We start from the raw sequence: 18640 nt of genomic DNA on the forward strand, positions 1-18640 counted from the left end.
GGATCTTTGGCCTGCCACACTCTTATTTCATTATGCTGTTTCATTAGTGTAATAATTGGGAGGGGGAATAGAAAGGAGTAGAATTGTGGAATGTGTTGTTATCATTCTTTTCTAGAAGCCCAATGTCATCTTTTATCTTCGCATCTCTGCATCTGACCAAAACTAGATGGGTGGAAATGCTAGCATGGGCAATGAAGATTGGACTATGTGATGGATTTATGGATGTGGGGATAAGATCATGAACTTTCAACTGGGTGGAATCCCAGGAAGCTTTTAGATTTGGGATTCCACAGATGTGCCAACATGCCTGTCTTATTAAATTGGAACTTTGATGAAAGTAATATCTTGAGCTCTGATTTAATTCTGCATGATAATTGGAACGCTGACATTAGGGGTATTTTTAAACTTGATTTTTCAAACATACTATATTTTGGTATGAGAAAAGCAGGAAGCCTTCTTTCATTCTTTTTTAATTTATTACTTTCCATGTAGATTTGCTCCATAGAGATATTTGAGATAGACTGAATCATAGGTGTATTGTTGTGGTTGAGATTGGACTATGGCACCCATTATACCATCTGGAATCATATTCTTTTGATCAAATCCTCTTTACATTGGAGGGGAGAAAAATGTATCTCTTGAAGACTCAGTGACTGGGTTTAAAAGAAACATGGCAATATTTCTTGGGTGTCCAAAGCAATCTGAATGCTCATTAGTGAACATAATTTTAAATTTTAATTTTTTGAAGAAAATAGGGCAGCTTTGCTTGTTCTTTTCCCTGTCATTCCTTTCTTCCCTTCAAAGAAAGGAATTGGAGGAGTCACCAAATTCCAACAAGGGACTGAAATCACTAAAGGGTTATGATATAATAATGGCTGTCATTCACAACAATAGGGTATGAAAGTACTGGTGCTCAGATGTGCTTCTTCATGGTTAATTTCCTTCTGTCCCATTTGCAGTACAAATTGGCACAGCTTGGAACATCTCTGTCCAGATCCCCATTTCAAAGCATCCTGACTTTAATAATTAAGAGGCCCTGATTTGGCTACCACCATTTCAAATAGGAACAATGGTAGCATTTATTTACAGCCATTGACCAGTCACCAGTAATATATACAAATACAGGAAAAAGTGACAATATTCTAAGGAAATTTCTGGTTGCTTAATAGGTTTTCCTGATCTGTATTTTTTTTTCCTTTAAAATGTTAAAGCTATTTATTTCTAGAGAACTTACCAACAAAGTGGGAAATCACATTTTAAGCAAAATCCAACCCTAGATTTAGTTCCCTGTCATTTACAAAACTGTGCAATCCAGATGTTTAAGCAGTCTCCCAAATGGAATTCACAGAGTCAGAATACTCATTTAAATACCGAAAGAGAAGCAAAGTGTTTGGACATTATCATATCAATCCCTTTGCAGTCATGAAAACATTCCTTTGTTACTTGCCTTCTTGATTTTAACCACAGATGGATTTAAGAAATAGCTATAAGATCAATAAAACTTCCAAAACAAAATTACTATGTGACATAATCAAAAAATAAAAAACAGTCTACTGCAGTATTTCACCATATCATATGGATTAATGTGGCATTTCAAGTACTAAACTACTAACAATAACCTGCCAATGTCTTTTACAAAAGATGCATAGGCGTGCAATATGCACAAAATGATAATTGTTAACTGTAATTTGATCTTATAAAAATATGAAATATAGTTGGTCAAATAACTGTTACAATTAGGATCTTGGACACTTCAGTTTTTGTTTTTGAAAATTGAATGTGCTATCGTTCAACCATGTGTCAATGTTTTTATTAGACTTTTTAAAGAGCATATTAAATATGCTAGTATATATCTTGGCAAACATTTTTGATGCATTTCTGTTAAATTATTCATTTTAAGTACTGGAAAATCTTTCAAATAGAACTATTAGGGGGAAGGATATCTATTCCAAGATTTAATGCATGGAAAAATGGAAATAAAGAAAAAGCATGCCTCCTAGATATGTTTACCATATCAGAGAACTCCTTTTACTGTTTAAAAAAAAAATCATTTGGAGTACCTGAATTCAGGATAGGGGGGATTATGTTCTTGGATACAAAGTATCATAAGTTGATGATTATATCCCCAGGATGATTAACTGATTATTAGTCTTTCTCATTTATTGTGACACTAACTAATTCTAACCCATTATACATTTAGGATCAATGAACTTCAATGAACTGGATTGTTTTCCTGCAGCTCTGGTTGCAGCAGATTTTAGCTCCCTAATGTCTGCTGCAGAAGCACTCAGTGGTGAAACATGGGGGGTGGGTAGAGAGAAATCTGGGTCTGTGGAGTTGTTGTTTTTTTTTTTTTTGCAAAATATAATCTTATTTTTAAAAGTCTTCAGTCTTATTTTGGATTTTCACTCCCTGCTAAATTTGATATTTACGAAATGCTTGATTTGATGCCCTGATATAATTTTAGGCCTTACAGCAATTGCTTTATTCCAGTGGTGAATGCACAAACAGAGCAAAGAACAATTTATTGTACTCCAAAATTAAATATAACATTTTATATTTCCCAGTGCAATCCTATCCATAAAAATGAATTCTATTGAGTTTAATGGCATTTCCTTCCAGGTAGAAACTCAGCATTAACTATTTACCTATGTACTGTGTGTTTGGTTAATTGAGATGCTCCCTAGGCAGATATGCACAGAAGTGTAGTGTAGCTTTAGAGAACTACATTTCAAGTGCGATGTGCCTTTTTAAAATTCAAGGAAGTGCCCTACTTGGAGCAGGAAAAAAAAATCTTTGGAGACCAAATTACATATCTCTAATATATATGCTTTTGACGAGTGGATATTGCAAATTTAAGAGAATTGAGACATATTAAATTTGATACTGAGTTTGCCAAAATATTTGTTAGTAGTGATGACTAGAATAAGGCTTCGATTCTATGGACATGAATGCATAGGTTTATACCCACAGGAGGCTGGGATATGAGTCGATTTAGGGAGTGTCCATTGTGGGAAGGAGGAGCCACACTACTGAGCAAGGCTATCTATCATGGCTTACTCTGCTTCCCTGTGTGATGGTTTGCTTCCACAATCACATTAGCTTCCATCAGAAAAATCTATGGAGGCAAATCTCAAAAGGAGCGATCGTACTAGTGCAGCAATTTCTCTAAGTGCAAAGTCTGGCCTGGTGATGATTTTATTGTATTAAATCATACTTATAATTGTCTTCCTGCTAAGGACTACAAGGTGATTTGCATTACATCACCCATCACAGTACTCTACAATACTGTAAGAACGATTGTGAGACTGTGACTGGCTCCAAGACTCAGTGAGCAGCATGGTCAATTGGAAAGTTGGACCTGGGTTTGCTGGGTTCTAGTTTAAACCCCAGTCATGAGGTAGCTATGTGTGTGCATGTTGTTTTTTTAATAATAGATCAGAAATGCATCATCGCTGCAAGCGTCTAAGCTGTCCTCTGGCAATAAGCCTTATTGAGCTCATATTCATATACTGCGGGTAAATCCAGAGCCAATCTGACACTTTAAGAGAATGAATGAATAGATCCCAAAACATTATGGTATGTCTTTGGAGCAATGTTTAAAGATTACAGACTCCATTTAAATCAATCACTTGCATTGTCTTTTGAGTTTACCTCCTTTATTTCTCTCTAAGCTAAGTATATCTATCTGGCTAAGTGGTGTGTATAAGAAAGAGAGTGAGATTTGGAAGGGCACCATACCCCATTTGGTTTCAGATCAGTGAGTATCTTTCCCCCCCTCTACACATTATTTCCCTTTGTGTGTATCTTTGCTGATCTTTCCGTTTCTTCCTGTCTCACTAATATAAATTTTCTGTATTACTGGAGAATTTCATAAGGATGTTATAAGGTTATGTTTAAGGTGCACAGCCTCAAAATCTGGGTAAAGAACTAACTCGCTAACATCTGCAAGCAGCATTCTCTCTCTCTCTCTTTTCTCTCTCTCTCTCTCTCTCTCTCTCTCTGTGTGTGTGTGTGTGTGTGTGTGTGTGTAGGAAGAGGGGAACTATCTTAAACAGGATCAGGAAAGAGTATTTTAAACTTCTCAATCTTGTGAAGTTAATAAAAGAGGCGTCGTCTGGAAGAAGGATGGAGGGAGAAGGAATGCGTAGTTGGATTTCTTCAAGACAATTGGAGCTGCCTGGTGAAGACAATGATCTGGGGGAGTGGATGGGCAAGGGAAACAAAGACACAACACTGGCAGAGATTTTAATCCGAAGCAGGTGCTTTACCAGCCATCTCTGGCAGTGGCCTTTTGAAGTTCCACTTTCTGTTGAGCGAGTTGCGGCAAGTCACGCGCTGTGGGACGGTAGCCTGGACAACTCTCTCTCTCCCCGGAACCAGCTGGGGAACGTTTAAGGACTACGAGGGAGTTCAGTACCTCGGACAGCTCCCGCCGGCCTGCCACGTACACCCCGCCTCCCCGCCACTTACTCGGAGCTCGGAAAACTAACCGAGGCGCATTCGCCTCCGCGCAGCGACGCTGCAGTAGCGGGAGCGGGCGAGGGGAAGCCCACCCACGCGGCTTCCCGTCTCTTGCCTTCTTCCTTGCGGGCTCGGCTTGGGAAGCATGGAGCGGAGAAGGTGCGAAACCTCGGGAGGGATCCCGCGACTGCAGGGACTGCTTTTGCTTTTCCGTGAGTACAGGCTTTCCCGCCTTTAGCAGGGACTCGCCTCTCATCGCCCCGACCCCGAAAATGTTCCGCCTATTCGCCTTTTTTTTTCCAGCTCGATTTGGGGAAAGGGGAGTGGAAAACAGCCAGAAAAAGATCGCTTGTGTGTCCTGGGTGTAAGAAAAATAGATGCGACTAAATAGCTTCCCTCCCCCAGTCCCCACCGCCCCGGGGAAGGTAGATCGCTGGAGTTCCCTGCCGAAATTCTAACTGATTTAACTTCATGCCCAAAGCAGGCAGAAGCTGCCGGTAGAGAGAAATCCCCCCCTTTCGGCAACCTAAATCTGAATCCTCTCGCTTCTCTTTCCCTATTTCTCTCTCTCTTCCAACAGATGCACTAGCTGGTGGGCTGGCAGAACAAGAAGCGGAGAACCTTTCGGGCTTATCTCCAAATCCCGAAAAGGCTATTTTTGTAGTTCGGGAAAACGGAACCACCTGCCTCATGGCGGAATTCGCGGCGAAATTAGTCGTCCCCTACGAGATCTGGGCCACTAATTTTGTTGATGTGAGATTCTCTTCATTTGAATATCATCTATTAAAAACGGGAGAAGGATGCATTTCAATATGTGTGGAGGGGTATCTGTGGTTTAGGCTTGTGTGTGTGTGTGTACGCGCGCGCAGGGGGAGAGAGACAGAGAATTAATCTTAAAATCGCAGCTTTTTTAAAAGCGGCATGTTGCTAAGGCGATGCAACTTCACTGTCTCCCCCTCCCCGTCACCCACACGGGGGAACTGCAGCTAAAGCATCGCCAACCCTCTACCCCTCTACATATAATTTCCAAAAAGAGTTGTCTATCCTGCCTCCGCTCCTGGTCTCCTTTCGCTGCAGAAAAGATAAAAAAAAAATCGTGGAAAGTGCACAAAGTTTACTTCAATCTTTTTTTCTTTTTTCATACCGCGGGGGGAGGGGAAGAGAATGACACTATATAATTACTCATCTCGAGTCCCCGGGGAGAGGAGGTGCGGGGAGGATGGGGGAGCGTTGGTCTATTATGGGTAATTATTACATCTCGGACGGTACAGTAGTAAATAAGGTTACGTTTCCGTCTCTAACCCATTGTTGGGGAGATGAAGCTAGTCGTATTTATGTGCTTATGGTCTATTTACATTGGGCAGCGGGAGATGGAGGTGTGAGGATGGGGAACCTCACTCCTTTTCCCCAATGCTCTTTGTGGAAGTGTTGTGGGGACGGGACCTAACGCGTCCTTGCGTCGTGTCTTGTCGTGCCTTCAGATGGTCAGCGAGCAAGCCTACATCCCGCTTTCCCGCGGAGCCGAGGAGCGAGGCAAATGCAGCAGCAACGAATCCGAGCTCCACATTTCCTGGCTCAACAGAGCTTACACCCTCAGCCTTTATTTTGTCAAGGTATTAATAGGAAGACCGTCCAAGGTCCGCCTCGAAGGAGAGGCCCGGCAAGGAGGTGGAAAATGCCGGGGAAGTGGATTGGGGTGGGGGGAAGACAGAATCACCTCGCAGGATCCGAGAAAAACCCGAAGTTGAGGAATCAGACTGAGGTTGGAAAGGGGGGGGAGGGAGGAAAAAATCGTTAGTGAGGTGGGAGAGAAATAAAATGAAGAGACCCTCCTCAACGCTAGTTTGACGTAGCTATTATTTGACAACACGGAGAGTTAGGAAACTTGACGTCATCATCATCTTCACCTTCTTCTTCTTCTTACTTTATTCATTAAACATGAAACTCAGCCAACTGAACATTCAAAAATGCATCACAAATACCATTGACTGGTGTTAATGGTTAATACGGTTTGCTGCCAGCATCCTAGGTATCAACCAAGTACCTTCTTAAAATATAAATTATTATTGTTGTTGTTGCTATTATTATTATTATTATACAATTGTATCACAGCGGCCATTATTATTATTATTATTATTATTATTATTATTATTAAATCTTTGGTGAGATTCATAGCCTTTGGGGCTGGTTGGTAACTCAACCGCTCGAGTCCTAACCTTGGACGTAGGAACTGTTAAGTAACTTCGGAGGATATTATTATTATTTATCATTATTATTATCATCATCATTATTATTATTATTCGACCGTACGCCGTCGCCAAAGGAGGCAACCGACGGATCAAGTCAACCTCCTTCCTTCTGCTCCGGGGAATCTCCCGGGAGGGCGGCCGAGCACAGAAAGCTACGAGAGGGAGACGGGCAAATAAATGTCCGCTTGGCCAGGCCGGGCGGGCTGGCTGGCGGCGAGCCTTCCTTTGCCCTGCCTCGACTTTGGCTCTTTTCTTTGCCCCTCTCGACAGGAGACTCGTAACAAAAGCTCTGGCCCCGAGGCCTGGTGGAAGATGAGCAAAGTCCAGTTCGTTTACGATAGCAGCGAGCGCACCTACTTCAAGGGCGCCGTGAACCGTAAGTACGGCGCGGCCAAAGCCCTCAGGCCTGAGGGTCTGGGTGGCGGCTGGGGGAGAGAAGGATAAGAGGTAGTTGGTGGAAGGGGTGGCCCGTTAGAAAAACCTGGCGCTCTCGTTCCGACCCGAGGACCGTGGAAAGGTGAAGCAGAGGCGGCCAAAGTAGAGAGAGCGAGAGCGAAAGAGCCGCCCAGGCCTTGCAGTTCACGAGCGAATTCGGAACTCATTGTTTGCAAACCTCGAAGTCTCTGCAAGCGCTGCTGCGGCGGCGGGAGGGAGCCTGAATCATTTCCAGCCGGTCCCCCTCACCGTTTTCCTCTCCAAACGCGTCCGCTCGGGCCTGAAGCCACTGCCGCCTCCCCTCCCCGGCCCGCAGTGCGGATAAAGCGGGCGCCCACGTTTCCCCGACGGCTCCTCCTCCTTCACCCCAGATCCCCCTTCTCTATCAGGCTCAGCCGACTGGGGCCTGGATTCTCTTCTTGGCTGAGCTGGCGGGGCAATGATCCCGCCTGAACCGGGCTCCGGCTTGGCCTTTGGGGCTTTTCTAAAGCCGCCGGCCGGTTTTAAGAATCTGCGGTTGGCCTTGAACTTTTTCCAAAAAGAAGGGCATCTTTGCTACCAACCAACCATACTATACGGCCCCAGGCTAGGCGCAGATTTGTAACAAACTGATGCCTGGCCCGACCATTAGCCTGGATTCCGATCAAAACAAGCTCCCATACTACCGATAGTAAGTCCTGCTTAGGTTAAAATGAAGCTGATGGGAGTTATAGTTCATATAAAAACAGTGTTACCGCAGGCTTCGATGCCCGGGCATTGCTCTTTTGACATATTAAGATGGAAGCAAACAATTAAATCAATATAAAATATTAGAGAGCCCCTTTTCTATTGAAGAAAACCTCCAGAATTGTAAAAGAATAAAATCAATCCATTCTTAGGAGGAAAACAGGACTGCACCTTTTTCATTTCTAATCATTTATAAATCAGAACTAAAACAAAACCTAAAAAAACAACAACCTGGACAAGGTTTATTTAGCTAAAGTTAAAAAAAAAAAAACCTCTTTACCCAAATGATATAACAGTTATTCTGCTTGTTAGGAGATAGCATCTGTAAATCATTTCTGATTATTATACTGTAAACCCATTTGTAATAAAGGAAGTATTCTGTAATCTTGGGCCCAGCGCTTTTTAGTGCGGTGTTGGGTTTGGACAGTTATAGAGGGAGTTTCATGTAATTCCCTGAAGGGCAATTAGAATAACTTGATTTTATTTCATGGTTGCCTTTACTTGGATTTTGGAGTTGGTAATCCTCTTTTTTGGGGAGGGGGGAGTTGAAAATTCAAGTAATCTAACATAGAGAACGGTTAGTAGATGCTGCACATCTCAAATATAACTTACTGTGCTCTAAAATATGACTGCTTTCTATCTATTTGGGTGGCTTCTATTAATGGTCAGTGTTACCATTGCATTTCTTTGTGTTTCTTTCTTATGGGCTTCCTCTTGGTGTTTCTGTTTGTCACTGGTTACCCCTGCAGTGCAGAATGTTCTAGGGTATGTCCTGTCCCCCCCCCACACACCATTGCTGCATTGAAGCATGCCCAAGGCATACACATCTGTATTTTATCTGTTCCTGAGTAATTTGGATCATTACATCTTTGCTTATTTCTAAGTATTAATTAGGAAGAAAAGTCTATTTTAAATTAAAAATAATGTATACAAAATGCTATGGTATTTTTTCCATGTGGCTTGAAATACACCATCTCTTTCACATATAACGCAGTAGTATTGGTCATTATTTGTGAATGTATAGCTTAGCCAGACTGGATATGCTAGAGAAATCAGGATCTTTTTAAGCTGTTCAGTGTAATTCTTTACATCTGTATTCCAAAATAAATTCTGTTGAATGAATTGTTAGAGGAGTGGTTGTACAGGTGCAGTCCATTTTAACAAAACCAGGATATTTTGTTTTACTCTTTCTGATTCCCACCTTATTTATTAAGATTTTCACTTTTTTTTTTCATCATGCGGGTTGTTTATATTTTGAAAATTTACACAAAAACACACATACACACCATTTTCAGTCTTAAATGTTTGCAGTGTGCTTATTAATCCACTTGGTCCATTTTCCCTATACTTTGGAAAGTTGATTTTTTTTTGTGAGAGGGTTGTGGACAATACAGACCTTCATGAATGTTTCCCCTTCTGATGAATCATTCTACAATTCCATTCATCCCCACAAGCATATACGTCTGACGAGTTGTGAGTTGCGATCTGCAATGTCCAGAGGTCATTCCAATAGGACTTGTCATCTGGATTTTTTTTTAGGCCCATTTCTGCTCCATCAGCAGTACTTTGCGTCATCCAGTCACTCAGGACCCATTTGTGATGTTTATATTTGTGTGGCTCTGAAGGGGTTACATGTGACTCTACATGACTGGTGGAGTGTGATTCTCTGGGAATGTTATCTGCAAAAGGGTGGCGTGGTTTTTTCCCCAAGCTGGATCTAGTCATAGAAAGCTAATAATAGCACTGCTGGTAATGCTGAATTTCTAGTTAGGACTTGCTATTCCTTGTGGGATCATCATAGCTGCTGTCATCAGCATAAGCCATTAGGTGTTGAACTGTGAGCATCATTTTAGGATCCTAATGGGAAATAAAGCATCTTTTGCTTGTGCATTTAATGATTTTCATCGCATTGTGCTATGTAGTTTTGAATACAAGGACTGGAGGAATGTCACGAAAACAGAAATTAAGGTTTTATGCTTCTAATCATGTACAACAGAAATGAATGTTTCCTGACATGTATGAGAGAACATATGTCTGTTCATCTGCATATTGTTCACCTCTCTCTTGCTGTCCAGTTCCTTCCAATATCTGTCTATTAGAATTTCAGGCTAATTTGTAAGAGCACATATTAACATCTCTAAATATATTAGAGAAACGATTTTTCTTTCCTGCAAACACGGAAGACTAGGCAAATTCTTAATGTTAATCTTTATCTGATTTGTAAAAATAGACTTTTCATATTAAGTAAGTATATATATTTTAAAAAGAATGCACAAAATGAAAAGAAAAAAGTGAAAAAAGGCTAAAAGAGGGAAAAAAAGGCTAAAAACATACAAAAACACAAAGTGCATATTTACAGACAGTGTTGATATTCATTGTCCACATTTTTTGGTCTCTTAACAAAGGAAAAGGATTTTTTGATCAATTTGTTCTTTGGACATTAGACAAAAGTCTTTTTAATGTTGATGCTATTGAAACCTCACAATGTAGAGAAGATATTTATAAAATAGATTAAATGCAGTTGGTCATGGAATGGTGAATTAAATAGTCATTGGTCTAGAAAAAAAATTACAATAGTCATGTAATAACAATATTTTCCTCTTGACAGCGGGGAAACACACAGTCACAACACATCACCTCTCTGCTTTAGTCACCCCAGCTGGGAAGTCTTATGACTGTCAAGCTCAGCAGACAATCACCTTAAGCTCCGGTGACCACCAAAAATCGGTTGTTCTCTTGCTGTCAGAGGTCCGCCTCCAGCCATTTGACATCAGCTCTGATTTTGTTTTCAATGAAGGTAAGGGACCCCTGGATGCTGGGCAACTTAAAGATGCAATTTGGAAAGTCGATGGAGACTCTCTTGACTGAGGAAGGAAGCAGTTTTTGTGGGCGTTTGGGGTGGATAAAGGGCAGAATTTCATATCGTAGATGTGATGCGATTCTTCAATGGGGAAGGCTCCTTCCTTTAATTCAAAAAATAAATAAATGGTGTGTCTAGTGCACTCACTGGGAAATTTAATGTAAGATTAGTGATGTCAGCAAGGCTTTGCCTTGAGAGAAAGCATGGGGCAGAGGTTTGCAGCAGTTATAGGGAGGGGGGAAATGTGAGCGACATGAGCAAACCCAAGGAAACATGGCACCGAATGAAGAGTAAATGATCTCCAATGGCATTCCACAATGCCTTCTTTCAAAGTTTGTTTTTTGGGGGCGTTTTGCTTACTGGAGATTTTATTTCTCAGTAGGTATAGATTCATCACTATTCTGGCAAAAGGTTTATGATCCTAAAGTGAAAATTTCCCTTGTCTTTTTTATATAATGCATACTCTATATTCTTCTGGCTCAAGGATGTTTTGGGAAATCAGAGAGAATTTATTAAATGTTTGTCGTGTAACAGTGCATGGATGTTATAATCCAGTGTGCATAAATAAGGATCTGAAGTTATAAGAAAATCCCTGATAGATTAGGCTAAGTATCCAAATAGTCAAGCAATCCAATGCATGAAGCTAACAATCCTGACAGGGCTTATTTTTTTTTCTTCCAGTGATAGCTGTCCAGAGATACTTTACTTTTGAATAGGAAGAGCCTGACCCTCTATAAAATAGACATTTTAAGAATAAAGCAGATATTCTCTGTATTTCTAAAGGACAGGGTAGAATCAATGGGGGGAGAAATGGCAGGTGAAACCTTAGAATCTCTTCAACAGTGGAATGCTGAAGGAGATGGGGATTTCTATTGACAATTGGAAGTGGTAGGTTTCTTCAGAACTATGATTCTACTCTGGCTAATAATAATTAGCCTATCTAATCTTCTGTCAAGGGATCCATAAATTCCTAAGTAATGCATTGTATACAAAAACATACAGTTTGTATATTGTGAGTCTATTTTATATGCTTTTTAATAGATAAGCAGAAGCACTGAGTAGGGATTTGTTCTCCCATTGCATCTTATATACTATCCTGAGTTTATGAATCATTAGTATTCGTAAAGTCTAATCGACTTGCTTGGTCGTGCCTTCCTTTTTTTCTGATTTCAAGATCATTCATTGGTGAGGTTTGTAATATTCTCTAGTATGGATTTTGCATTTTTTATTACTAGAGTGCTAAATGCTACATTGTTGATGACACTGAAATTCCCATCATTGCCCCTTGACTAGCAACAGGAGGGCAAATTAAAATCATTGAGCTAGTTATCACCATGGTAAGGAGGCTAGTAACCATTTTGTAAATAATCTCAGGTTCAGGCTGGCATGTCTTATGAAAGAAAGAAAAGGAAGGAAGGAAGGAAGGAAGGAAGGAAGAAAGAAAGAAAGAAAGAAAGAAAGAAAGAGCCCTCTCTCTTGCATGAAGAGTATATGAAGAATAATAAATCTGTCTATTTTGATTCGCCAAGATAGCGATTCCTATATGAAAGCAAAGTGCACTTGTTGTAATTTCTGTTATTATGGCAGTTTTTCCACATTAATCTTGCTAATCTGAGTTTGAAGAAGTTAGTTCTTTGGATTAATTGTCTCCAGTATTCATTGTTGCTAGAGAAATCAGAAATTTGGCATAATAATCAACTGTTTGATCCAAGGCCTCAGGTTGGTGATGCTATAATTGTTTTCCCTGATTAATAATTAAAATCCATGTTAATCTCCGCCTTAATCCATCTTTTCCCATTGCTCCAGTATGTACCCATTTTATATGACAGCTTGATGCTTCTTCATATTATGCTGGCAGATCGCACTACACTTGCATCAATTTATGATAAAGGTTGTTAACAGGAAAAAAATGTGATTTTTTTAATGGCTTTCCCCCTTTCCTTTCCTTCCCTTCCTTTCCCTTTCCCTTCCTTTTCCTTCAACAGTGGGAATTGCTGTCCACCTTCTGCTCAGTTGTTGCTCTCATTTTGAATTCTTGACATTAGTTGAGTTCAATTGTGATTTCATATAATGAACTTTATGTAGTTCTCAGTCTGTAAAATAGAGACATGTGCAACTTTGGCTTGTATAGTGGACTGGCTCCTAATTGAAATTTCCACATATGCTTTCATGTCCCCTGGGCAAATTCTCTATTGCTTATTGATCCAACTCAAAAGCATTATCATTATAGTTTTTACTGCAATACAAGAATAGCACCTCTAGCTATTTTAGCTGACATGTAAATTATTCAGAAAGTGTATCCTTTATAATCCCAGAAATCCAAGAGTGGCGTAGCATATCTTCCTACATTAAAAAGAATAGTATGAAGAAAAGAGTGAATTTTGGAAACTTTGAAGGATATTTAGTGTGTTGGCATTCTAATTTGAGTAAAGTATGCATTTTAAGCAGGTAGCTTTCGCAGGCATTGTGCAAGATATTTTTATACCAGAGGTAAAGGACAATATGTTATTTTTTTTTCTTTTTCTGAATTTTCCATCAAGACTGAAAAGGACTTATAGGAGTACTTGAAAATAGCTATGTCTTCTTTACCGTCAGTTTTTAGCATCTATCCTGCAGCAACTGCCTCACATTGCTTAGTGCTAGGACTGACCCTGAGTTTTGGGCAAAAAGGCCTACTACCTCTAAAGTTTCTTGATTAGTGGACCACAACTGTCCACAAGCACACTTTGAGGAAAAAAAGTGTGATTCTCTTTTATTTAGCAATACAATCAGTGGTGAGTTTGAGTGAGTTCCAGGGCTGGATTTATGTGTGTGTCTTAATTTTATTTCTCAAAGGCAAACATTTTAAATGACTCTAGCCATTTACAACAGGGACGTAGGGGCTCAGTAGCTAAGACACTGAGCTTGTCGATCAGAAAGGTTGCCAGTTTGGCGGTTCAAACCCCTAGCACCACGTAATGGAGTGAGCTCCTGTTACTTGTCCTAGCTTTTGCCAACCTAACAGTTTGAAAGCACATAAAAATACAAGTAGACAAATAGGAACCACTTTGGTGGGAAGGCGTTCCATGCACCTTTGGCATTTAGCCATGCCGGCCACATGACCACGGAGACGTCTTCGGACAGTGCTGGCTCTTCGGCTTTGTACCATCCCCTAGAGTCGTGAACGACCTTTAGTCATTTACAACTGTCCTCCCAGGCTTTCTCCCTTTCTGGCTACTTGAAAATTGCAAGTAGAATCAAAGCAGACAATAGTGGGGGGCTGAAGATGGGGGGAGAGGATTGCACCACATCAGGTTATAACTTTTACGACAACAAAGTCAAAGATGAGCATATAGGATCCAGCAGATTAAAAGATAACAGGAGAGACTAGATATTGTCTGCAGGCTAGTGAACTGATACTGTTCTTCCAGATGGCTTCCTGACCTGAAGGTTTTTAAAACTGACTTCTTTTCCAAGTGCTCTCCTCATGATGAGGGTTTTCCTCCAGTTAGTTTTCTTATTCTCAAGTACAGCCATTATTTCCTCCGTGAACATGTTTGGTCATCAAATAGGCCTGTTTTCTCTGCTCCCTCACACTGAATAGTTGAATTGCACGCGCGCGCACACACACACACAGACACACAGAGATTTATTTATTTATATATTATTTATATATTTACTTACCATATTTACGCATATAGCTGCCCATCTCACAAAAAGATTTTGGGCTGCATACAGCACAACAGTTAGAAGTTCTAAAAATATCAGAATTAAATAAAATAAACAGTTAAAACCCAAGACTGGGCGAACCAACATTACTTAATCTCACATAGCCATCTTGTAGACTCTCCCTGGCATCTCCCAGGCTGGTGGGGGAAAAAAAGACATGTTTTAAATGCCTTTCAGATTAACAATAGCAATAGCAGTAGACTTATATACCGCTTCATAGGCCTTCAGGCCTCTCTAAGCGGTTTACAGAGAGTCAGCATATTGCCCCCAACAATCTGGGTCCTCATTTTACCCACCTCGGAAGGATGGAAGGCTGAGTCAACCCTGAGCCGGTGAGATTTGAACCGCTGACCTGCTGATCTAGCAGTAGCCTGCAGTGCTGCATTTAACCACTGCGCCACCTTGATGAGGTTAACCACATCTTGGTGTGAATAGTGTTCCAGAGGTCTGGGGCCACAGCACAAAAGGCATGCCACTGGATATTATGATATGCATCTCCTTGGAGATGGGACCCTCAGCATACCACTTCAGCCTGACCTGGTGGGATGGATAAATTAATTTGGAAGAGGTATTTCCCTATTAACCTATCACCGTGCCATATAGGTCAAAGGTCAAAACTAGAACCTTGAATTACACCTGGAAGCAAAAAGGCAACCAATGCAGCTCGCAGAACAAAAGACTTAAAAAAAGCTGTCATATAAAATGTGCACCCTTCTAGGGTGCATACATAACTGTCCACCCAGCCGCATTCTGTGTCAGCTGTTGCTTCCTTGAATGCTCTTCAAGGGCAGCCCCATGCATGTTTCAGTAATTTTTGGAATGAGATGTAGATTCATCTCATGGGAATGGATTCAAGGCACATAAGTTCAAGAATGCGGTGTGTGGAAAAGGAATCATAATAAGATAGGATGGATCCTATCAAAGACAGCAGCTATGCATTTTCCTGAATGTAGGCGTTTTCAGACAATCGGCAGGTTAAGTGATAAGAGAGTTCTGTCAAAGAGACTCAGTCCCTTTTATTCTCGTAAGGACTTATTTATTTCTACATTATATTTATTTATAAATCACATTTCTATACCTGCTATCTCACAGATTTGTGACTCTAGGTGGCGTTTGATTAAAAAGGACAAAAATAAAAATAAAAAAGTCAATCAAGCACAAAAAGTTACTACCGTGTTTCCCTGAAAATAAGACAAGGGCTTATTTTCTTTTGACCCTTGAAATAAGCCCTTGGCCTTATTTTTGGGCAGGTTTTATTATTTTTGAGGTGCAGGAGGTGGCGAGCGTGGTCACCTCATGGCTGCTGCTGTGTTACAATATTTTCGTGGAGGGCTTATTTTTTGGGGGTAGGGCTTATTTTAGCACATGCACTCAAAATCCCGATTGGACTTATTATCCAGGGAGGTCTTATTTTGGCGGAAAACAGGGTAATAATAAAATTGCAGAGAGAGTTATTGTTATGGGCATTAATATTCTTCCATCTCCATCAGAACCGCTTTATTGCTAGTGCTGTGCAAACAGCACCAGCAGCAGCTATCCTTGCGCTGGTGGTCATTGGCACATGCGGTACTAAGCAATGATCCATCAGCTTGAGCAGTAGGAAAGAATGCAGGTAGGACAAGACGTATTGACCTAATGATTGAAGAACATTGATTTGAGTTGCTTGCTTTGAATTCCTAGTTAGGCTTAAGATGACATGGTGAGATCCAATCAAATGCAGTTTTATATTTGCTTACATCTAATAGACAGAATCTTGCCGGGCTAAAGCTACAACCTTCTAACCTAATAGATATGCCCTGGGAGATTCTAAGGTATGGCCAGTCTAAATGTTTTTCTGCTCCCCTTCCAGTTCAGGACTGTGCAGTTTGTTGTTTTGAGTCCTACTCTGGGATGTGCTGCTTCTTCTCTGGGAAGCTGTGGGTGCAGTTTCCAACATTTTCCTCTACTTCTTAACCTGCACATTTTATCACACCTGAGCATGGACTTTCAAGGGCATAAGGGGCTTGTTTCCCATTAAAATTGTCCTACTCCTTGGTTTCATACAACACAACTTTAACACAATGGGCTAAAATTCAGCTTAGGAGATCTAGATCGAAATTCTACATCCTGGGGAACCCGAAGCCAGTCGATTTTCTTCTATTCAGGTTAGAATAGTTGAGAGGGTATGTGTATGTTGATGAGGCATCTGTATAGTGTCATGAAGTCTTCCGAGGAAAATGAAAGTAATCATTTAGTTTTGTGAGAGAAATACCTGTATGCAAAATAACGCTTCTTTCCGTCTCTCTTCATTCTTCTCTTTTCTCTGTGCTGCAGAACATAAATGTCCAGTGGATCAAAGAGAACAATTAGAAGAAACCCTTCCTCTCATATTGGGCTTGATCTTGGGCTTGGTGATTGTGGTAACCCTCGGTGTTTATCACCTCCATCTCAAAATGACAGCCAACCAAGTTCAAATTCCACGGGACAGATCGGAGTATAAACATATGGGATAGCTGGTAAAGGAAAGTGATCAGCTCAAGCAAAAGCACTTTTTCCCTATAGATCAGGGCCTCTTATACACAATGAAATATACTGTATACTGACAGAGGGAGGAGTGGGGGACGGGAGGAGGGATGCAAGGGGAGGGTGGGGTGGGAAGGGGAGGGGATGGAAGAACAGCCATTTCTCAATGCTTAAAACAGGGAAATAACTTTGTCTTCTCTGGAGAACTGACCCAACAGGCAATGTTCCCTACATTGGCCAAGCATCGTTTCCATTCATGTGGTGGTGGTGATGAAAATGGAAATGTATGTTTTGCTCTAAAAATGTATTTACCTCAATGGTGGTGAAGGGAATGAGGACAGTGATAAATGAACATGTGGACCCTTTCATTTCCACGTTCGCTGGACTACAGTTCTCACCATTTCTATCTTTGCCTTGCTAGCTGTGGCTGATGAAACTGGCGTACCCCGTGACACACGCTAATTAGTTCTCCATCCACAATGGAAGCCCATGGCTTGGATCAAGGGATCAGGGAACAGAGTTCCTGTGGTGGGGTGTTCACAGCTTACGGGAAAATTCTGATTTCTTTTTCCTTCTGCTACATTTAACATCCTGTGAAAAATCTGCATGGAATATTACAGGGACTTTGCACAGTAGGATGAGAGCAGAGGTTCAAGGAAAAAGGGAAACTGACAAAAATCCCATCTTCTTTCTCCATGCCTGGGGGCTTCCATCAGATCTCATCTGTTCCTTCCTCTAGCGCTCCTTCAATTAATGGAGTTGCTGTTGTCAGTCCTGTTTTTCCAAAGCTCTAGGAATGGTAGGATTCTCTACTCAAATCTCACATATTCCCAAAGGAATAACGCCACTTGGGTAAATTGATACAAAACCCTCAGGACTTGCTCATACGATCCCGCCATCTCATTTCCCCTTCAGCTCATCTCAATTTGAAATGCATTTCAAACAGAGCCAAGATTAAGAGTCTATGGTTTTAAAGCTTGGAGAATTTTATTTTGTATTTTTATTGCTTATTGAAATGCTTTGGCACCCAAACAGTTTTATGAACGTTGCTGCTCAAATCACAAGAGTTATGCTCTGGTGTGAGAAATGCTTATAGGCTGTACACTTTGCATGTACTGTGACTGAAAAAAAAATGCCTACTGCAATGTAATGATTATATAAGATTATCACCAAGAAATGTTCATCTTACTATGCAGAAATCTTCAGGTGTTATAAATAACTGATGTGTAAATATAGATATGGAAGTAAACAGCAAAAACCAATAAATCCTAAACCATGTTGCTTAATGTGTATTCTTAATATGGAGCATTTAGACTAAATATTTTATTGATACTCCTTGGCAAAGAAGAAAGAACGAGATGCAATAAAATGCTAGAGGATTAAGGAAAAAGGACTCTGCAAGGGAGAGGCCTCCAGCTATGTAAAGGATAGTGTTTTGGAAGGTCACAACCCCCTGATCAGTCAGTTTTGTGGGATGGTTCTTTAGAGGAAGAGATTTGGTTTTATCCATAGCTTTCCATCCATCCATTGAATACAGTATCCCCAGAATAATGTGTGCAGATATTTATTGGTGGCTCAGGGTGGTTTAACTTTGGGCCAGGGTGGTGATTTATACACTGCAGTATGCCATAAACTGGTTTGTTTGGCTTGGATTCAACAATATAGTCATTTTGATTTTATTCCACAGACCGCAGTT

The 18640-nt window shown here is 40.7% G+C and overlaps 1 protein-coding gene across 1 annotated transcript; it reads left to right on the forward strand.

Moving 5' to 3' along the window:
* The first annotated feature begins 2083 nt into the window (after positions 1–2083).
* Positions 2084–16934, forward strand: LAMP5 (lysosomal associated membrane protein family member 5). Its single transcript, XM_032213014.1, has 7 exons — positions 2084–2129; positions 4650–4676; positions 5045–5217; positions 5946–6077; positions 6984–7089; positions 10483–10671; positions 16756–16934. Exons 1-7 carry the CDS (start codon positions 2084–2086, stop codon positions 16932–16934), a joined length of 852 nt encoding a protein of 283 aa, XP_032068905.1.
* Positions 16935–18640: the final 1706 nt, after the last annotated feature.

Source organism: Thamnophis elegans, chromosome 3 (assembly GCF_009769535.1).
Source record: "Thamnophis elegans isolate rThaEle1 chromosome 3, rThaEle1.pri, whole genome shotgun sequence".
Lineage (NCBI taxonomy): Eukaryota > Metazoa > Chordata > Lepidosauria > Squamata > Colubridae > Thamnophis > Thamnophis elegans.

Excerpts from the sequence above, each read along its gene's own strand:
- LAMP5 (XM_032213014.1), top strand. The coding sequence starts at position 2,084 with ATGTTCTTGGATACAAAGTATCATAAGTTGATGATTATATCCCCAG. Across the intron at positions 2,130-4,649 it reads GTTGATGATTATATCCCCAG|GACTGCAGGGACTGCTTTTG; the intron begins GATGATTAACTG and ends GAGGGATCCCGC. Across the intron at positions 6,078-6,983 it reads TCAGCCTTTATTTTGTCAAG|GAGACTCGTAACAAAAGCTC; the intron begins GTATTAATAGGA and ends CCCTCTCGACAG.